This window comes from Urocitellus parryii, chromosome 1, assembly GCF_045843805.1.
Source record: "Urocitellus parryii isolate mUroPar1 chromosome 1, mUroPar1.hap1, whole genome shotgun sequence".
Lineage (NCBI taxonomy): Eukaryota > Metazoa > Chordata > Mammalia > Rodentia > Sciuridae > Urocitellus > Urocitellus parryii.
Genome location: NC_135531.1, coordinates 173,929,109 through 173,952,650, shown reverse-complemented (window position 1 = coordinate 173,952,650; position 23,542 = coordinate 173,929,109). Strand labels below are relative to the sequence as shown.

General features: G+C 37.2%; 1 protein-coding gene across 1 annotated transcript in view; it reads right to left on the bottom strand.

Annotated features, from left to right (window-relative positions):
- Nckap5 (NCK associated protein 5) overlaps positions 1 to 23,542 on the bottom strand; it is a 762,699-nt gene that overhangs the window by 188,874 nt on the left and 550,283 nt on the right. Inside the window, 1 exon segment of the mRNA XM_026409429.2 lies at positions 22,828 to 22,977. Coding sequence (XP_026265214.2) covers positions 22,828 to 22,977 — 150 coding nt within the window.

Below are 23,542 nucleotides of genomic sequence, written 5' to 3'. Positions count from 1 at the left end.
TGAAAACCTATATGACTCTGTTCATTCATATTAAAATATTGACTTTAAAGGGTAAAGTAGGTTATGTGCAAAGACACTGCCATTTTATATTAGGTATTTGAGCATCCATAAATTTTAGAGTCTGGGAAAGAAAGTCCATGGATGGTATTATGGTTTGGATCTGGAATGTGCCTCAAAACTCCTATGTTGAATCATGATCCTCAATGCAGCAAGATTTAGACGTGGAGCTTCTAGGCAATGATTGGATCATGAGGGCTCCAACCTTATCAGTGGATTAATCCAGTTGACAGGATCAATTAATTCATCCATCAAATTGATCAATCCATTGATAGCTGAATGGACACCTGGGAGGTGGGACCTAGTTGAAGGAAGCAGGTCATTGGGGCATGCCCTGCAATTGTCCCTGACACCCTCTCCTGTCTCTCTTTTTGACTCATGCCTGCCACAAGCAGAGCAATGTTCATCCACATGCCCTTTGATCATGATGTCCTGCCTTTCCTCAGGCCCAGAGCAATGGAGCTGGCTGACCATGGAATGAATACTCTGAACCATGATCCAAAATAAACCTTTCCTCCAAAAGTTATTCTTGCCATGCATTTTGGTCATACAGTGATAAAAAGCTGACTAAAGTAATAGAGGACCACACTAGTTAGTAATAACCCACCCTAATATCTTTCATCTCTATAGTTTTCTTCAATTTTGTAAAACACACATATTAAGAGACCACATAAAATAAAAACAATCTTCTCACCTCTCTGAATGAAGTAACACTGAAAGCACACGCTCATTCTTATTAACTGTATTCACTTACAAGGTGTAGATTGCTTGGGTGAAACCTGAATACAGTGCCTCAGCTGGATCTATTTCTTTAGGAATCAACTCATTATCTAGCCATAAGGCATGGCACATCTTAAGCAAAATGCTGTTGATTTTAGGATGTTGACCTCATATTTGGCCACTTTGCTAAACTCTTCTTATTTTAAATACTTTGTCAGTTTAGTGTGTTGGATGTTCTAGGAAGCGATTGCACTGTCTTTTCCTTTTTTTGTTTTGTTTTGTTTTAATCCCAATTTCTACATCTGGGAACTAGTAGGAGCATGGTAGTAGGCATCTCTGTCTTGACTTTGACTTATCAGAATGATAATGATTTCCAGAATTTGAGAAGACAGGAGCCCCACCTGGATCACTAAACAGCATTACTAAAATATGTCTAAAAATAAAGCATGGGATTGTATTATGTTCACATTTTTTTTCTGAAAAAAATTAAGAGTTACTAAGGAATCATAGTGTGCTGCTAGAAGTAGAATACTTTCAAATATATGACCGAGAAACTTAGGCAGTATACAACATTTTAATTTTTATGCAGTTGAAGTATGCTTTATTTCTGATAATAAGCTTTATACAATTATGCATAAATATAAGATTTAAGTATTAAAAATTCAAACCAGGTTCCATCTTAATAACTTTTCTTGAGAAGGAAAAACATCTTCAACTTTTAGTTGGGAGAGAGAATTGCAGAGTAATATATTATTGACTTAGCACTTTTACTGAGAAGGGAAATTTGAAAAAAATCTTACTTTTGTAAACCTTACTCAAAGAACCTCCTATTCCTTGAGTGTAACCCTTTATATTGCTTTACTTTCTCAGAGTTCATGTTCCAAAATGTGTATGCTGGGATTTAGGACCATTTATATACTATTTGATGACACTTAGAAACACCAAATGTTAATATTTGCTTGTTGTTACATAGGCAAGAGAACTGAAGTTTGAGAAAGAATTCTTCCTTCCTGATAATACCATGTGAGATCACTAAGAATCTTTGCAAATCAATAGTGGTCTGAATTACTCAACTGATATACCATGGACTAGATTAGACTACACATGTAAACTATGTAGACCATCATATAAACCATATAATCCATCATGTGTTGGTAAGATTCAGGGCTTCTTTCTGTTTCATTATTGGCTAGACTACAATATTCCATTTTCTAAGCTTTTAAATTTTCTTCTCCTTTCAGTAAATGGATTACATACTAAACATTTTGAAAGCTACCTGCTTCTCCATCCTTGTAGGTCTATGCAGGTGGTTGGCAACATAAATTGAAGTGTGCAGGGAAAGTCTTATTTCCTTCCTAATAACTTTCCTTCCCAATAATCCACCAAGATGAGACATCTCAGGAATCAAGAGCAACAGTAGAGAACAGACACATGAGGGTACTCAGGGCTTCTGACTCTCATGGGATTTGTGGACAGACTCAGAAATTCTAGATCCCAGGAAATTATTTAAGAAATATTTCATGTATACACAAGTGCAATTTGGGGCAAGAGAATCCAAGGCTTTTATTATATATTCAAAGTATAAGGAACATCAGAGTTAAACTTTACTCTAGATTAAATGGACTTAATATTAACAACATTCCATCCAACAGCTGCAGAATACACATTCTTTTCATCAGCTCAGAGAACTTTCTCTAGAATAGACCAGACATTAGCACACAAAACAAGTCTTAAGAAATTAAAAAAAAAGTGAAACCATATCTATGTTTTTTTATGATCACAGTGGAATAAAACTAGAGATCAACAACAAAAGAATTTTAGAAATAGATGGAGACTGAACAATAAACTTTTGAAAGAACAATGTATTATCAAGGAAATCAAAAGAGAAATTTAAAATATTTCTCAAAACAAATGGAAAATAATATACTAAAACTCAAGGTATATAATAAAAGCAGTACTAAGAGGGAAGTTTATGTTCCTACATCAAAAATATTTCAAATATACAACCTAATGATGTATCTTGAGGACAGAGAAAATAAAAAAATGAACTAAATCCAAAATTAGTAGAAGGAAAGAAATAAGAAAGATCTTAGAAGAAATTAATGACATAGAGACTAAAAAACAATACAAAAGATCAATGAAATAAAGAGTTGTTGTTCTAAAAAAGAAAAGCAAAATCAACAAACCTTTACCTAGACTATAAAAAGAAAGAATACCAAAATAATAAAATCATAAATGAAAAATGAGACACTACAAGTAATATCAAAGAAATACAATAGGATCATTAGTGGTTATTATAAATTATCCACATGCTAAATATGTGGAAAACTTTGAAGAAATTGACAAAATTCTGGATACATATAACTCCAAAAAGTGAACATGAGGACATAAACTAAAGACGAATGATAAACAATGATATTGAATCAGTAATAAAAAGTCCCCCAATAAAGAAAATCCATGACTGGTTGGCTTTTGGTAAAACTTCTGAGACTTTACATGTATAATATTATATATATTTATATATCATACATATTTATATATTATATATTATATTTATAATATATTATATGTATATCTGAAATAAATATTATATATATCTGAGATAGTATATACATTATATATATATATGTACACACACACACACACACACACAAATATTCTGGCAAGAATGCAAAGAGTAACACTTATACCATTGACAGAAATATAAATTAGTACAGACATTATGGAGAAAATTATGAAAGTTCCTAATAAAACTAAACATCCAACATATGATCCAACAAATCCCACTATCCCACTTCTGGGTATATATCCAGGGGAAATCAAATCAGACACCTGTAATCTTAGGTTTATTTTAGCACTATTCACAAGAGCTAAGATAAAAAAAATCAGCCTAGGTGTCCATGAATGGTGAATAGATAAAGAAAATTTGGTACACATACACAATTACAAAGAAGAATGAAATCTGTCATTTGCAGCAAAATGGATACAACTGCAGAACTTTATGATACAGTCTTGATAAAATAAGGCAGGCATAGAAAGACAAGTTCTGCATGTTCTCTCTCCTATGTGGAAGCTTAAAAAACGTCAAACTGATTAATAGAGGTTAGAAAGGAAATGGAGGCTATGGATAAAGGAAAGTTGAATTTAATCAGTGCACACTGTTCGAGTGTATGAAAATATCATACTGAACCCTATTAATAAGTACAATTTATGATGCAAAAGGTTAAAAAAAAGTTCTATGACCCATGAAAGGTGAAGGACCTCAACAGGGAGCATTTTGGGGAGACCTGCACTCTCTGCCTCACTGGCTGCTCACTTGTCATACGATCTCACACTAAGACTCTCCCTCCAGGTTAAGAGGATCCTGCCTGGTTAAAGTCTCAGTTCTCCAGCACATAGAAGTCAAATGGCCTTCTTTCAGAGTGCCGAGGAAAGTATCTACTGCTTCTCTTTTTACCTGCTTCTTGTGGATCCCTTCTACAGGTCAGAGGATGACAGTCTAGAAAAATGTTACTGGAGAGCGAGAGGGCAAAGGAAGAAAGAGGCATGGAGGGATAGGTAAAGAAAGAGGATGGAGGAAAGTGAGAAGGAGATGAAAAAGGAGTGAGAGAGAAATGACTCCAAGATGAGGGTTTGTGTAGGAGGCGAAGGGGAACAGAATTGATGTCTCTTATGATCAGAGCATGGTACTCCCTTTCTCCTTCTCACTTCCTCCAAGAATAGCTGCGACATTCACATTTTTGAAAAATTCATGTTTTTAGAAGTTTTTACTTAAACTAGGGTGGGAGGCAGGGCAATTACATACTTGTATATATTCTGTTTCAATTTTCACATTTTCAGTTATGAAATCATCATGTCCTTTAATGAATGGTAACATATAATAAGGGAAGAAATTTTACCAGCTCCCTCTTTTGTTTAACAGTGATGATGTGGAAAAATGACCTTTTAAAACCACTTAAACACTTAGCTTTTGATCCCAAGTCTTCTCCCTACCGTTTAATTTGTTAAAACTAAACGTATCTTGACATTATAAATTAGGAAAGATGAGAGGGTAGTACACTATAATTGAAAGCCTGGGTTGAGCATTCCACAGAATAGATAACTACAACTATTATAATGCAGTTTATTGAAAATTTTATTGAGTCTCATTCATGCACAAGTAATAGAACTACGACTCATGAATTAAGACTGAATTAGCGAAGTCAAAACTGCAGCAATTTCAGCTTTCCTGTAGACCGAAATCAGCTTTCTTTCATTTATAACAAGTTCCTTTCAATAATGGAGGTGATGATAGTAGTGTGGGCAGGGTAGTTGGGAGAGAGAAAACTTTTCTGGTCCCTCTATGGATTCTTGGCTCCTGATTTGGTATTCCCCCCACCCCCGCCCTGCATCACCGGGCAAGTGGTTCTACTGCCCCAATTCACATAAGGGCCCATTTTTCTTAGTATGGAGCTAATATATCAGGCAAAATCCTATAGAATTAATCATGGGGAGAGAATAAAATGAAGTCAAGACTAGAATAGTCCCAAAGACAGAGCCTGTGGTCTGGTTCAGTGCTCAGGAAACTCTGGACCATAGCTATGGTCAACAAACATGGTCAATAGTACTACACACCTAGACTTTCACATAAATCAACCATAAAGATGTGGGTTGATGACCTATAAATACTTGTCATTAGTTAAATATCTTCTAGGAGTAGGAAGTAATATAAAAATGAATAACACTGATAAATAATCAACAAGGTAAATGTCCAAAAATAGGGTAGTAGAATAGAATATCATTGACAAGATATTACCTGGCCTTTCAAATGATAGCGATGTATCACTGTATGTATTATTGCAGTGGATTCTCAATGAAATGTTAAATTTTTAAAAGTAGAAATTTTTACTCATTCTTTTACAAAGATCTGAATCTATAATCATGCCATCTTGCTATAGTTAAGAAAAAGAAGCACATAGGAAAATATACAAGAAGAAACAAAACCAATATGTTGATGTTGTGCCTTGGCAGAGGGGTTCAGTTTATGAGTGAAATTTTTCCTCTTCATTCTCATTTATTTTATGATTCTATCATAAACTCTATTTATATGACTTTTATATAGGTAAACACATCTATAATGATAGAAATTAATATAATCACATTAATGTATTAATTAAAATTTTTGGATATTTTCTTCTTACATTGACTCATTTTATTGTTTCATAGATATATGAAGGTGACTGAAAAAATACTGAAAACCAAGTTGTCGTAACCATAAATTAGAGACAGTCAAGTTTGGCAAAGCCATTCGTCAGGAGGAGAGCAAATCCTCAAATACATGGTGGCTAATATACAACCAAGAACTCTTTCTCCTTAAATTAAATGGCTATTTCTGATACGAAACCAATTATATCTACTAGAGAATTCACTTCAGGGTGGGGCGGGGTGGGAGGACTCCTGTTATTGCCTGTTAGTACCGCAACTCCTGTTGTTTTTATCTGCCTTGGATCCATTCCATACTCTCCAGGCATCTCATCCTGATTTTCCTCTGTGGACCACTCTTTCCTCACTTATGATCCATACCAGTTTAGGGGGAGCTGACCTACCTCCCAAGGCCAGTAGTGTGCAATGGCCCATATTGGACAATCAGCATGATCCCAAAGTCTCCAAACTTAACCAATATGAGCAAGCCCAGGATTGTTAGCTGGAATGACACACTTCCACTGGAGTTGTTAAGCAAGTAGCACAGAAATCTGATGCTCCCCGTGACCTTTCTCACTACCATTTAGAGAGATCCTTAGAATGAAATAACTCAGGAAGAATAATAGCTGAGAATATAGTAAGGTGATTCCTGGTCATATTGCCTCAAAGCTGGGTCCCACAATTCCTGAGACTTAATACCTATACCACTGGAATTTTCATTTACTCAAGTCAATAGATTTGGTTATCTCCTTATAAGCTATTTTGAGCCAATTTTCTGTTTCTTTCAAACAAAAGACCACTGACTGATATTTCTGCAATTGCCCAGCAAAGGGTACTCAAATATAAGTTCATATATAGTTTCATAAATATAAAACTATTATAGTTCTTTATCAGGTAGTAATGTCGTCTGTGATCATTTATCACTGTTCCGATAATGTGCCATCTTCCCCCTTTGCCAAAATAAGAACAAATTCTGGATTAAGCAGCTATAACTACTTGATTTTTGCAAATAAATATTTTATTTTGGCAAATCAACAAGTGACTTTATATGTGCTTAACCACATTTGACATTGAGTATCTATGGTGATTGTGAATAGGTTTTGATAAAAACATCATAATCAATAGAGAAGAAAGGAAGTTGTTTAATTAGCCATCTGTATTCAATTTGGATTCAGAATCTTCAATGAACATTAAACACGAAAAAATTATTAGTGCTAATTACATATAAAAATTTAGACCAGTGATTCTCAAACTTTAATAGGCACTAGAATCACCTGGAAGACTTGTTAAAAGACCCAGTACTGGTCACACTTATGTCCTCTGAGTTTATGATTCAGTGAGTCTTAGTGGAGCCTTAGACTTTGCATTTCTAATAAGTTCCCAGGTGATACTGATGCTGCTGGCCCATGATTACAGTTTAAGAGACACTTTGATTTAAAGGAATGTTTTGCATTTTGGTGTAATTTTTGACATTCATTTGGTGCCTCTGATCTAAAGCATAGATTCATATTTTCTGAGATATAGGCATAATTTAGATCTGGAAATTCTGGACATAAACATAATGATGTGTTTTAAAGGTGGATGGGAAATAATAGAGTTAAAGTAATCTGGGCAAACATTGATTAAAACAATTCATTATGGAAACCAATCAACCTTAATTTTGAATAGATGACATAACCGTCAGGCATTCTGCTATATCAAACAAAAATCAGCCGTCCATGTTGCCCTGCTGCGAAGTTCACCAGGCTAAAGTAATCAAGCATACTGCAAATTGCCCAGTGCCTTGTTACCATTGCCTAATGGAAGGGAAATGATTTCTACCTGCCAATGGGACCCATACCTCTCAGAAAAAGCAACTGAACAGTTTGGTAAAACAACATTAATCAGCCAGAAGTCATTAAATTGAGTATAATTCAAAGAATCTAGTGATCTCTGGGTACCACACCTTATTACTTTGTCATAATTCTTTTTTTGCAGTGCGGAAAATTAACTCAGGGGCGCTGTACCACTGAGCTACACCCCTAACCCCATACCACCATTTTTTTTTTAAAGACAGATTTTGCTAAATTGTCTAGGCTAGCCTCAAACTTGCAATTTTGCCACCTCAGTCTCCCAAATAGTTGGGATTATATGTGTGTATCATTGTGCCTCGATAATTTGCATAATTGATATTATTAATACAGTTATTTGTGTAAGATATTCTTGGATTATAAGATCAAGTAGGGTATGAACTCAAATCTACAATGCCAAACATTGACATCTTCCTATCCTTCTCTAGACTTGCCCAAATTGGTCTTGTCTATTAACAAACCACTGCAGTGCCCCTTATCTTCCCACTTAACATTTAACAGCTGATGAAGAACCTTTCGTGTTTTAACAATTAAAACTGGATTATGAGAGAAACCTTATTATAAGACACATGTAAAATATCCTCTTTGGATATCAATTTAAATATAATCCATTTCAGCATACTACATCAAAAGAAAAATATACACTTTAAAGGTACATTCGTGCCAATGTTAGCTTTGAGGCTGTAAATCACAATTTGCAATAGAGATATTTATTTCTACACAGTGAGGAGGTGTGATAACATGTATGTAGAGAGCTAGAGAAATTTTACAGACCATCTGTCCAAATCTTTCCTTATACAAAGGAGGGAAATGAGCTCAGAAAAGGACAGTTTCTTGTTGGAGGAGTTAATTTGCCTGTAAAAACAGTTGCCATGAAATTCCTCATTTTCCAAGTAGAAACCTTTGCAACATTATCTACAGATGACACAGAGCAGGGTAGAGAGCATATGGGTTATTGGGCAAGAACCAAGAAAGACCCCAAGAACCTGGAGCAAGATGTTAATATGGAATCCATCTGACCAGATACAACTCAGTTGGAGTCTACACATGCCCTGCTGGAGAGCAAACACAACTATGTAAGAACAAAGTGGGGAAAGGTGGCATTAGAACATGCTAGTGAGAGTTCTGGGGTTGTGGACACAAGTATATAGCCTCAGCATGAGTGAAGCATTACCACACACCTGACCCCCTTTACGTGCAGTACAACATGTGCAGAGGGATAAGGTTTTGCTCTGCTATTCACTGTTCAGGTGGAAAATTGGTCAGATGCCACAGTCACGAGCCCTATGGAGAAACACAATCAATTAGGAAGGTGAAGGGATTGAACCACATCATACAAAGCAATAGAAGAAACTGGTGATTCTGCCCAAAGGAGAGAAGTTTCAGAGAGGATGTGAGAATTTGTCCCTGGATCAGACAGATCATCAGGGGATAAGACATTACATTGTTCTATGCAGCTTTAGGAGCTAGAACTAGCACTCGTGGGTGGAACTCCTGGGAGACACACTTCAGAGAAGCATAGAGAAGCAATTCTAAAAGATGAGAGTCCTTCAAAGATGGATGACAGCTAAATAAAATTTTAGCTAACATTTTATGGAGACCTCATCTTGTGCCAACTTCTACACTGAGAATTTTTAAAATCATTACCTCATTACAGCCTGCTAACAACCCTGTGTTAGGTATATTACTGTTTGCATTTAAATATAGCAACTACACCTTGGAGAGCTTGAGCAACTTTTCCAAGGACACATTATCTGGTAATTGAAATGGCCTGAATTCCAACTTAGGCTATCTGCTAACTTCTCAACCTCTCCACTATATGTGGACTATGGACTACTTTGGGAAGTAAGCCGTTTCCTGTCATTGGTGGTTATCCCAATGTGGGCAGAGGGAATTGCAAGAGGAGCTGGGGATGAAATCCTCAGCAAGATCTTCTTTAGAAAACAGGCTGTTCTCCAGAAAGGCCAAGGCGGGTGACCTTCTAAGGTACCCAGGGGAAAAGAGGCAACAGGTAGTGCATACAGACTCATCTCCAGGTGAACTCCTGGATTTCATTCCATGGTCCTGGGTAATGAGAAGGTTGTACTGGTCTCAGGAATTTAAAATGACCCTACAGAGGACAAAGCTGCCCTCAAAACACCATCTATCTCTCCTATGGCATTGCCTGTACTCTTGCTGCCCTGTCACATCCCCCCAAAAATCTCTAATTTCTCTATTGATAAGCTAATAAGTAAATAAAAACAAAAAAGTGAGGTGGTAAATCTCTTCATGAGTGTTTTATCACTTTCAGAAGTTCATATGTGCAGGCAAATTATCACAGGACTTATTTTTTGAAAAGTAAAAGTTACAAAATATGTAATCAAAATGGATGAAATATATTAAGTGGTGTTTCCTATGCATAATAAAAAAATTCAGTCTCATGGGATATGGTACTTCTATTCAGAGGAACCTGAATGGTTTCTTATTTATCATATTCTCAGTATGAATCAAAACACAGGTGTCAATGCTTAAAGAAAATCAAATATGCTGTGACTAAAAATCAAATAAAAATAAAACTAAGGAGAATCATCAACTTTGAGGCTGTTAATATTGGGATTTTTTTTTAAAGTTCTTATCTTGGATACTAAAAAAGAATTTAAAAGGCATCCTGTAGTTAACTCTGCCTGAAAGTCATTAAATGGCATTGCACAGCAATGCTGATCTTGAAGTAAGATATGCTAATTTGCATTGTACTGATAGTAGAGTAAATGAAAACTGGAAATAACGCAAAAGAGGTGAGTCTGTCCTAGGCTTTGTCATGTTTGGTATATCAGTGTTAATAATAAAGTATAATTTTAAAATAAAAAGATTCCTTCGGCAGATAGTACAGAATTCCCTGCAGCTGAAGAATGGAAAATGGATTAGTTCTACAACCATATCTCAGCTATCATCACTTCAGCAGGGCCCCTCTACTTGTTTTAAACCTTTGTATTCATATGCAGCATTCACTGCCTGGGAAGTTTAAACAAATGCTAGATTTCAATTCAGTGAGCTCTGTATGATAGGAATTGAAGGTGAAATTGTGACTCCCTCTCTTTGCCCTTCAGGAGCCTACATTATTGTCAGGGATAACAGGACACTTGCTTTCTTTTAGAACGTAACTCCCAGAGAGAAAGGAAATAGGGAATTCACAAAATCCCATTTGGAGAGATTTTACTATACAGTTATACACTGTTCCTTCACTGGTCTCAGTTGTCACCTGCCCCAGGATGCTCATACAGTCGTGCAGAAATTGCTTCTTATTCTTCAGGATGGATTAGTATATATTTCTGCTATGAAATTAGCCCCGGTGCTGTGATACACACACACTCACTGGCAAAACTTACACCAGCCCCTGACCTGAGACAGATAGGAGCTTCACAAATCCTTGTCTGAATCAATTTCTTAGCGTTTTTAGAGGGATCTTCTGAGTGAATGCCCAAGGGAATACAGGAAAGAGAGGAAACTATGAGAAGGTTTTTGTAGCCTGACATAGATTAAGTTAGACTGTAATGATGACTTGGTTGTTTTTATATCACTGTTACTGATTCCCCTTCATTTGCTGTTTTCTGCCTAGGTATCCATTCTCTGTATGTCTCCTGATGCAGGTGCAAGTAGTGCTTCAAAAGAAAAAGTAGGCCCCCTTATGAGCGGTTGGTTTTGGGGACAAGTATGACAATACCTAGGTTTGTAGTTCATTCCTCTTCAGCTGGTTAAATGCAGACAGCATTTGGCAGCAGGAACCCAAATAGCTGCAGAGAGAAGCTAAGAGGGTCCACTACCTGCTGAGAGAGCAGAGAATTGCTTTAAAGACTCCCTGAAGCTCAGACCCCAGAAAGCAAAGACATATTGGCAGGGGGGCAGAGTTAACAGCTGCACTGACAGCCTAAGAAGCAGTAAGAGAAAACAAATCAGCCACTTTGAGCAAAGGTTTGGGGACCAAACCTGAGGGAAGGAGGAGGTCTTGTGGCAAATAGCAACAAGCTCTTTGGACAGCCTCAAGGGAGAGGCTGTGTGGAGGGATGCAGAGAATAACTCTCCAGGCCCTTCAAGCAATGTCAAAGATGAAAGGCCCAGGTACAGAGGGGAATCTTGCCCAACTAACACTTGGCCTTCTGAAATGACAGCAGACCCAGCTAGAACACAGGGCCCTTATCTTGCCTTCTCCCCATACCTTCACTTTTGTGGGGGTGGTAGGAGTAGGGGTAGCAGCCCCTGAGCACAAATAAATCAAGTCTAGGGCCTGAAACTCCAAAAGATTATCATACAGTAATCACTTAATTCATTGTGGTCAGTCAATTCATGACCTGGAAAGAAAGGAAATCTCAAATGGATCAAAAGGCCCATGCCACACTGAAGATCTGTTATCCCAGCTCAGAAGTAACAAGATCTGGAAAAATCAATAAAAAGAAAGAGGGCAAGGGAGACAAGACTCAACTCCCCTCCCACATGAACACACACCCTGACAAGCAGCAGCAAAGAAGCTGGTGACCAAGTGAAACCCCTGGGCCATGGATGAAAAAGCATCCAGAAATCTACAAAATGTCATTCAAGTCTCAAGGTCTGCATTCACTGGGCCATTTATTTTCCATATTCTGATGCTTTGCCAATTGGAGCCTTCTTGGAAGGAGCTGCCCGTTCCATGGTCAACAGCTAATAGATAGTGATCAATCCACTCCTGGATGCCTCTTTCAAATGCAAGTCAACAAGTCAAAAACCCATGTCCCTAACCAGCTCCCTGTGGGGCTACCAAAAGAGGGACCAAGATCTGTCTGCACCAATTGTCCTAAGGCCAGGTGTCACATAACCAGGACCACAAAGGTACCAGCTCCTATGCCCCAGAGATCATTCCAACTGCCAATCCTAAACTCTCTAACTCTGCCTCTGCTTCTCCCCATATAAATTACATAAAAGGCCCTTGTTCACCATGTCCCTGTCCTTCTTATGCCACTGAACTGATTCTGGAGGATCACCATATGCCCTGCCCCTTGGAATCCATGAGTACAACTTTTCAACAGAAGTTAACTCCAGATCTGTTGGTCTTCCATACCCAAATGAGAGTGAATCCTGTATTTTAAAACATAGTCTCCAGGGCTGGGGATGTGGCTCAAGCGGTAATGCACTCGCCTGGCATGCCCGCGGCGCTGGGTTCCATTCCTTAGCATCACATAAAAATAAAATAAAGATGTTGTGTTCACTGAAAACTAAAAAATAAATATTAAAAAAATTCTCTCTCTCTCTCTCTCTCTAAAAAACAAATCATAGTCCCCAAGCCATCTCTATAACTCACTAAGAAGCTCTTACTTATATTTCCAAATACTGTGTGGGTGGTCCATGTGTATGTGTGTGTGTAAAAAGTGAAGGAGAATGTAAAAGTACAGGGATGAGAGGAGAGAAGGAAGAGCAAAGAACAATAATTTTAGTCTTTTGAAAATGGTCATTTTTTACCAGGATAAGATAAAGGAATTCGTTTTTGTTTGTTTGTTTTGTTTTTTATTTTATTTTTTTTAAGATACTAAACTTTAATCTGTTCATCATACATTTACTCCTAGATTCCCCTTATAAAAAATGGGTTTTTTTTTAATTCTTTTCCAATGATTGTGAGCTAGTTTAAGATTCACATAAGATTATCAAATAAGCATCTTTTCATATTTTTTCTCCAAAAATGTATCACCTGTGAATTTACCAAATTTATATCAGTCTGGCATCAAAAGCTTTCAATATTATTTAAGTCATATTATTATGATATTCCATATATGATTACTAAAACTATTTTAATAATTATTAATAATAAAACTAGTAATAATAATAATCTATTATTAAATCTATTAAAATAATTCAGTGATAATGAACATGGTTTAGATTCTCTGTGATGATCCATGAAGCTCTCATGCCCTGGCAATGAGTCCCTTGGGATCAGTTTTTGGACAATGAGGATGAGGTAAGACCATAGATGGGGTCTTCCCTCAAAAATTTAGTAATTCCAAGAAATACCTAGATACTGTTTGGGAGGGATAGGGGAAACCTATTTGTTTTTTCATATGCATCTCTCATAAAATAAACTGCAGGAACATTTTTGGTTATTTGGATTTCTGAGGAACCCATCATATGCTTTATGCCTGCAGTTACTTCTCATTTTAATCTGGAACTGCCTACAGAGTTACCTCCCCTGAGTTACTTCACTGTATGGGAACAATCTCCTCTAAATGAATTCATGGTCATGTGAGGATTTTATGAGATTACCAAAACCAATTTGATTTTGGCCCTGGGCACCTAAAAAAGCAAAAAACAATAATGATGTCATACAAAAAAGAAAAGGTGGCTTTGATGTTTCTGAGAAAATTCTTGTGGACATGATTATAAATCAGACCAAAGTGAAGAAAAGACTTTGCCTGATGAGAAGAGATTCAAATTGTCCAAACTGCTCATGTTCTTTGTTATAGTCTGCAAAGTATGTCTTCCTCATGTTGCTAGGTTGGGATGCTATTCTTTCAAAATAAACACAGGTACGTATTACCAGCAGTGACCTCATTCAAATCACAGTGGAACATGCTTTCTAGAAGAGCCCCCTCTACTGTAAGAGCTGGGTATTTGTGACCACTGAACTCCAAAAGAGAAGTCTCCATGGACTTTGACTAACCAACCGGGTTCTAATTAGAAAAGCAGAATGCCACTGAGCAAGCTGAGGGCACTTACATTTAATAAGTTCAATTCACAAATAAAAACAAAGATGTGTTTTAGATAGTTCTGAAACAGGACTAATCACCAAAACTAATACTGTAGAGATTCCAACATCACAACAGCTTGTGTTTATAATCTCTCCTCCCACATCCAAATCTTCAAATCCCTGGTTCATTATAGTACTTGGGTCATACTGCCTTGGTTATAAAATAAGACTGTATATTTCCCCATTCCCTAAGCAGTGAGACCCCAGGGTTGGAGCTGATTTGAATGCCAATCAGTCACATGGCCCTCAGGCAGCTGCCATCAGCAATCAGACTCAGTGGATTTCTATAGCATTGCATCCTTTTAGGGCAATTGTCACGGACCCTGCATGTAAAGCCCTACTTTCTTTTTTTTTTAAAGTTTATTATTATTATTTAACAAGGCATTTTTTTCTGGTCCCCATTCTCCATATACTGTGCTGTTTTTCCCCAGGGATATGTAACATTTCCTTCTGATAAACTATTAGGCATTGATAGGATGTTGCAGTTTTGTACATGGGACTGCTTGTCAATCATATTGCTTTTGAATCACAGATCCTGTAATATTTCTTCATTACACTTAGGTAGGTTACTTCAAAGCACTGCATCTGGGGGACAATCCAGAAACCCACTGGACAAAAGGAACCAAGAATTGGGGTTTTGTTATCCAAATATATACTCACTATATACTGGACTTCATCAGACTTTGTAGAGTTAGGATTTAAAATGCCTAATTGGCTGTAACTAAGCAAACTGAGGCCTTTTGATTAATCACGCCAGCCAGCTTTCGGTTTCCGACATCAAAATTTATACCCTCCATGAAAAAAACAAGGCCACGGCTACATCACATTAAACCAACACACAATTAACAACACTTTGTTCTAATTATCTCTGGGCACAATTAATGTTGGCCCCATGGTTCATTTTTCTTCTTTGATAGCTCTTAGAATATTTATGGAGATTAGTCCTGGATGCATTGGCCTTCTCCATGGAGTTTTCTTACAAGCTCCCCCACAAATCTGAGTCTGGCACAGAAACATATTTATGCAGATTAGTTCTTGACATATTGGCTTTTCCTAATATCTGAAGTATTTCTAACAAGCTTCTTCCAGATCTGGCCCCAGGAAGGCAATGTAGCCATAGATCCCCTAACACCTTGGCCTGCCTCACACTGAGAATTTTTTTTCTTTTCCTCAGCAGTTGGTCGTAACTGATAAAAGGTCATGTCTTGATTGAACAAGCTTCCAGGAGTTGGAAGGCCAAGAGGGCTGCTGTAAAACAGCAACGTAGATACTCACAAAACCCAAGGTAGGAGGACTCTTCAGCTGCCTGTTATTGGAAAACCTAAATTGCAGACGAGTTCAGCACCCTCACATCAATAGCCAGGGGGTTGAGGAGGATGAGCACCAATCAAAGGCTTTTGGTGATGGGTACAACTTCAATTTATGGGATGCATATATTTTTTTTTTACATGCCAAAGTAGTTCCTCCCAAAGTTGGTGGTGCATGAGCATAAATATTTTCTCCACAGTTCAGGGCTATTTGCACTACCACTTGGCATGTTTCTTTGGGCATGTTCTTTCATGCTTTGAAGAAGGGCTGCAGCTTGAGGATACTGTGGAGATTCCAGGAGTTGTTAGTTAAGAAAACCTCTAAACAGATTAGAGTTTGATTAGACAACTCCACGATTTTAAAAATAAGCACTCTCAGCTCTAATTATGTAATAGATAGATGGATAGCTCCATGCATGTGAACATGTAGGACAATTCACATCTCTCAGTCTTATCTTTGGCTATAGATAACCCCATCGGTCCATATTCATCCTGCTGCCTACTTGAAACTGCTTCAGGAAGTTTTTGTTTGTTTGTTTTAGTTTACTTGTTTGTTTGCTTCTTTTGCAGAGGAAATTTCCTCTACCCTTCCCCTTACCAATTTCCTAGGAAACCAGCATGATACCTTGAAGACTCACACACAGTTCAAATGTCACCTTCTTATCTCCTTGCTTTCTCCAAAAAGAATTCAGTTCGCTACTTCTACTTTGGTTTTATACTTAAGTTTGGAAATGCATTTTCTGTTCTTTAATTTTAATGAGCATTACTTTTATTATTTTAATTGGTACATTTTTGTTTTCCTTCCAACAGTGTGTTTCAAGGGCAGATAAAATGCTCTGTGGATCACAGATGTTGTAATTGCAGCATCTAGCAGGAGCCCAGGCCTACAAATACCAAAGAAGGGAGAGAAGAAGGGTTGAAAACTGGGTATGGCAAGAGAGAAAAGTAGGAAAAAAGGAAAGAAGACATACTACAGAAAAATGAGAGATAATATCTCGCATTTAAATAACTAAAACATAAGAGCTTCACCAAATCATGCAATTGATGGATTGAGATGTTGCAGCCTCTGATGACCAAGAAGTGACAGATGACCAAAGCCAGGCTTTGAAATGCCTCTCTAACTTGTAGGAGCTATGATGGAACTAATAGGGAAGGGAAATGAGCTTTTCCCTGGTGCTGCTGATTCATTGCCAACGGAGCCATCACATGGAAAAAAACTTGCCTGCGAATGACACCAGTTCAGAAGCACACATAGCTGAGTGATGGCAAAGCCTCCATACATGTATTACCCATACTTTCCTTCATTGATCCACTGGAGTTTCTAGTTACATCACTGCTTTTCCTTTGCTCATCAGTTTGAGCAGCACTCTTATGACTTGCAGTTCTAAGGGTGATTACAAATAGAGTTCCTTGAAACAAGAGCAGAAATGCCTGCACTGGCAAGTTTTTCCAAGAATGTAGATCTTTGAAATGACTTCCGCAGCCTATGGACCTTTCTTTTGTTTTATCCCATACTGAGTGATATGGCAGTCCCTTAAAAGGTGTGGGTTGGGTGTTTTTCCCCTAACTTTGCTACTCCTCATCAGCATCATTTCTGAGATTCTTGATTTTGCAGAGCATTGATTCCTAAATTGGAAATCTAACTGACCACTTGCATGACTGTTTTAAAAGAAGGCTACATTTAAATTATTTTATAAAATGTATGTGTATACAGATTTATACACCATTATAATATAATGTTGTGACCATATTATATAATCTCATTACATGATATTGTAATGACATTATAATAGTGAAAAAGTGTCAGTAACCTAAGCAACCAATAGAAGGGGATTAAATAAATGGTATTAGGCATCTAACCGATAAATTTCTACATAGCCATTACATCATACTTTTGAGGGATATTGAATAACATAGGAAATGATTTTGATACATTACCTGAAAGAGCTAGCTATGAAACTGTATCTGATGATATTTTATGACTTCTCAATTTGCTTAAGTAAAACAAAAACAAAAGACTGGAAACATGCCAAAATGTCAATAGTAGACCATTTCTAATTGGTGCATAGTTATCCCACAGTATTCAATAGGGATTGATTCTAGGACTATCTGGAAATACCAAAGTCCATGGTGCTCAAGGTCCTCATATAAAATGGTATGGTATTTGTATAGAACCTATGTGTATCCTTCTGCATACTTTAAATCATCTCTAGATTACTTATAATACCTAAAAAATGTAAATCTATGTAATTTGTTGCTGTAAATTATTGTTCAGGGGATAACAAGGAAAAAAGTATGTGTGTGTTCAATACTGGTGTTTAATTTGTCTTTTCAGTGTTTCAGCCCTCAGTTGGTTAAATCTGTGGATGTAGAATCAGTGGATATGGAGAGCTGAATATAATTTATAATTTATTTCCTATATTTTTGTAATTGTCCATAATGTGACTATTTACTAGTTTGACAAATCATAAAATTGTAGTATAAAGTCATAGGTTGACACAGTCTTTGGATTTATGCCACCTCCCACCCCCTGCCCTTTTATCAAGGAGAAATTTTATCTCTAAATCTACCTGAATGTTGTTGTTAGGTGACCCTCCATAGCATGCAAATTGATCAGGAGAAAGACATGTGTCAGATATCTTAAGGAGGACTATACTCAAAGGACTTAAAAATTGAATACTACAGGGACACAGCCACATCAATGTTTATAGCAGGACAATTCACAATAGCTAAACTGTGGAGCCAACCTAGATGTTCTTCAGTGGATAAAAATGGATAAAAAATGTGGTATATATACACAATGGAATTTTACTCCGCAATAAAAGAGAATAAAATCATGGCACTTGCAGGTTGGCGTTGGAGAAGGATGGTGTTGGAGAAGATAGTGCTAAGTGAAGTGAGCCAATCCCCCCCACCAAAAAAAAAAAAAAAAACAAATGCTAAATGTTTTCCCTGATATAAGGAGGCTACAGGAGATGCTACAGGAGTTGTAAAAGGAGTTGCAAAAGGAAGGTCCAGCTTGATTTTGGGTCATCTCTAAAGTCAGTCTCTGAGTGGGGAGGAAGGGCTGTTGGGGCTTTCGGGAGGAAGCTCTGGAGACAAGTAAATCATGTATTGCCAGGAACATTCCAGGAGCAAATGCAGGCCCTGAGGTGAATGGCCAGGAGGAATGCCCGGGGAAGTCTCCAAATTCAGCCTGTGGATCCTGGAGGGCATGTCTGGAAAGATCTCTCATCAATGTAATAGAGTGAAGTGTGAGAGAGGAGCGGTCCGTTTCAGAAGAGAACTGTGACATAGCAGTCCCGTTGAAAATGGTGAGCCTTTTCCTAAGCCAAGTAAGCAGTCCCTGTAATGGTAGCCACGGAGACCTGAACTTTCATGAAACATGTCTGGGCATGGAAAAGGTAAAGGGAAGGAGTGAGTGGACTCTGGATCACCAACATGGCTGTACGGCATATTAAAAAATTCAACAAATGGTTTCTCTACCAGACATCAGGAACCTAAACAAAAATCAGAAGCAGTGTCTGAACTAAGAGGTAAAACAGTCCACTTTTCCTCCCCAGGACAAATAAATATGGCCAAAAGTGAGACACTAAGCAGAGAAATAAAGTGTGTGTGTGTGTGTGTGTGTGTGTGTGTGTGTGTGTGTGTTTATTTTGGCTGCAGGACCTAGAGTTCTCTTTAGGAAGGTAAACACCTGATTTGCTAGAATACCTTGATGAGCCTGGGCATGGCATGGAATAGACTCATGAAGTGAAGTGCCTAGGTCTAGAAATCTGCATAGTAGACAAGGGAGGAAGTTGGCTGTGGAACAGGAAAGCCTGTGGGAAAGCTCTAGCCAAGTCCTACGTCCTGGGGCTGGGAATTGAAAAGAAAGGGGCTGCTGAGGAAGGTGCTGTAGCCAAAGGACTGACTAGAAGTGCAGCTACCTAAAGATGTGCTGCCATAGCCCCATCTCCTCTCTGGGGTTGGGTTTTGGAAAACTCCAGCAAAGGCTGTATTGTTTCACAGGACGTTGGTGCTGACAGAGAAAATGAGAGATTATGATCAGAAGTGAATAGGAAATGATGACAAGAGGGAGAAATCCTGAGGTGGGGGTAAGAGGTACCTGGAAAATATTTACTTAATTCTCAAAGTCAGGAGATTTTCAAATACAATTTACAATTTAAGTGTTTCAAAAATTGTTCTTAATATTTTGATATTACTGTCATATTAATCAAGAGCACTATATTAGACGTAGACTCTAACTCCTTTTCCACACCTTCTTGGGACCTATTTGGGGAGCAGGAATAAAAGAAGACTGCTTTCCATCACCCTGAAAATCATTATTTGCTGCTTCCTACAATACCAGCAGCTCAGAGACGAAGATAGATGCACGTTTTTTTTCAAAGATATACCGGTACAAAATATCCCTTGTTTTTCTAAAATCTCGCTGTACAATATCAAATCTTGCCAAAGCGATTTTGATGCATTACGGTTAATTTCCCTGCAATCTTTCAGAGGAGCATTTTGTGGAAGTGCACGAATCCACATGGGGGTCTGTGACCAGCTCTAATCACAGTCTGTCAAAATGAGTTCTCTATTTTCTCACAACAAATTTTAACCTATGCAGAGGATCCTACACACTGAGCATATGTAGCAAATTCTTTAAAAATCTAATTAAGTAGCATATGAAATTCATATGAAAATTGGATCACATACAATAAAAAGATTTTATGTAATAAAAATTATAGAATTGTCAAGTATAATGTAGGGAGAATCAGGGGCAAAAACAGAGTTAACTTAATATTAAACAAAGAATTTTAGGAAACAAGTAATGATAGTTGGATTAAAGAAAATTAATTTAGGAAATAAAATAGTTTGTAAACTAAAATCATGGGTCCAAATGGCACTTAAATATATCATGTATTACATCCAATTAATGGTGGATGAAAGAGTTGTTGCTGAAAGTGTAAAGCTCTCTGAGGAAGGAAAAAATATGGCTTCTTTTTCACTCTGAACTTTATGGAACATTTGCTGCCAAAGACATTTTTTAAATACCTCTTAGCTTGATTAGACCAAATGTCCTTCACAAAGTTGTCTTTGACAATAAGATGAACTGAGAACAATGTTCACTATAATCATAAATAAAAACTAAACAATCTAAGTACATGTCATATCAACTCACTCCTGTTGTTCAATCTAGTTAATTCAGACTGAAGAGAGTTGTAAGTTTTCTCACAACTCTCGAACAGAAACGTCAGTTCCCCTCAAGAAGGCCTGCCTATCTCTAACACTATCTTTAAAAATGACAAAATCATGAGACCCCCTTGGGAGACAGGTGATTCCTGGTCCTTCACACCTGGGAACTCTTGGAGTTTCCCTCAGTGGGATTCCCTTTTGCTCTGTGTCTAATATCAGTTGCTCACCTATCTGTTTCACTCATACTGGTATGCAATAGCTGATTTTTTTTTCATTCATAGTTTTTGTATTGATTATTGAATTCAGAGAAATAGGGGAAAATGACTTAGGAAGAGGTAGCAGCCTTGAGTTAGATGGACAGGAGAGACCAAGCTAAGAAAATCATTGTATAAATAACTTATTTAATCCTTGTTACTTTTCTGTAAATTGAGTTGCTATTATTATCCTCATTTCTGCAATTGAGGAAACACAGAGAGAATATGTGAATTTGAAGGTTTTAAAAGCAAAAAAGTATAGAACAAGTATTCAAACAAAACCCTGAGCATCTTGCTCCAAAGTCCATTATCTTTTTTTTTAAGAGAGAGAGAATTTTTTAATATTTATTTATTTTTTAGTTTTTGGTGGACACAACATCTTTATTTTATTTTTATGTGGTACTGAGGATCGAACCCAGCGTTCCACGCATGCCAGGTGAGCACGCTACTGCTTGAGCCACATCCCAAGGCCCAAAATTCCGTTATCTTAACCATTGTGCTGAACATGTGCTAAGAATAAAAACGACATGCTCCCTAGTGACCATGTGGTGGGTTAGAGGCCAGGTCACAGAAACCAAGTATAGAAAACAAGACCTCTCTTCCATTTCTGTTTATTCATATCATGAAAGTTTTCAGGATTCTGTAGAGCTTATAGTAGGACTGATTTTAGATGCTGATGGGTAAAAACCCCTTATAAATATATGGAAAAGAGGGAAGTAAACTCTTAAGAAAGAAGGCATCTTTATTGAATTTTTTAGTAAATATAATCTCAATCAAGAACTTGCAGCTGGAGTGTTCTTTGATACTGCTTTGAAAATTCAGGAATTAACACTTGATATGATGTCAAATGCCACTAAGTAATAACCCTGTGTTTTTCAAACAGTATTTTGGTGGACTATAGTGCTCCAAAAATCTTCTTAAAGACCCTTTATCCTGGCTTCAACTCTACTTTTTATATGCTGCACAAACAAATTGAACTTTTATGCATGGTTTTATTTGGAAAAATGCTTTTACTTTTTAAAAATTTATATATGATCTTTATATATACGTTGTATATATGATACATGTACAAATGTATGCATATATATTCATATACATATATTTAGACACACAACCTTTTTAAAATCTTCTTTACACACTCTAAAGTATTTTGCTTGTTCATTCACTCATTCATTCATTTCATCTGGTATAAGGAAAACGATGTGAAGCTTCACCCAGCCTCCTGTATCAAAGAGCTTGTAATTTTAGGAATTGATCCAGTTTGAGGTCTGAAATGATTTTAAAGTGAATTATTGTCCTACACCCTCTTTCTAAGGCAATAAAGTCACAGCCACTGTGTCAAGACCCTTTCAATGCTGCAAATCTTAATTTTTTTGTTCATCATTGACAAAAGAATCTCAGTGGTAGACACTCAGTTATATCAGTCTGGGAGAACTGAGAGAGGAAGATTTATACTCAGTTAAAATCAGTGCCAATAAAAGCAGAACACTGTTATTCTTCTTTAAACATGTAGGAATGGTTCCATTTCTTACCTCTAAAGCTTTCAATCTTTCCAACAGCAATTTCGTCTTTTCTTTGCCCTCATCTGTACTGCTGTTTTCACTCCTTGAATCCTCATCTACCACCATGTGAAGATCATCCAAAGCTTCCTTGTGTTTTCTCTCTTCCTCCGATGGCTTTTCCTGCAACAAGAAAGAATGATTGTTTTCAATAATCTCCACTTGGAAAATAAGGAGTGGAAAATAAAGCTGAAAAGTTTGGAATCTCTATTGCTTTTGCATTCTTTCTGGGGTCTAGGTAGAGAAGATGTGGCTAAACAAACTCTTGAGTGGTGCTTATAAACACAGTGGATGTTTTTACTAACTCAGGCAGGACAAAACCATTGGGTCATCACCTCTGGAGGCAAAAGTCTCTGCCCAGTTGGAGAAGTGACAGAGCCAGTAAAGCCCGAAGTGGTGTCATGCAGTTAATCCATTTTTATCTGCACAATGGAATTCAGCTGTTCTTTAAACCAGGAAAAATACATCAACCTTGATGCCTAGAGATGTGAAAAGTTTAGCTTCTTAAAAATAGGATATTTAAAGTCTCTGGACATGCAGCCATCTAATTAAAGGAAAAGCAAACTATCATAAAATATTTAAACCGTGAGTTCAGGATTCTAAGCTAAAACCCATTAGTCCCTTCAGCTTACTAATGACATAGCTTTGAAGGACCCCTTAGCCCCTTCTCTAACACTTTGGGAATTAT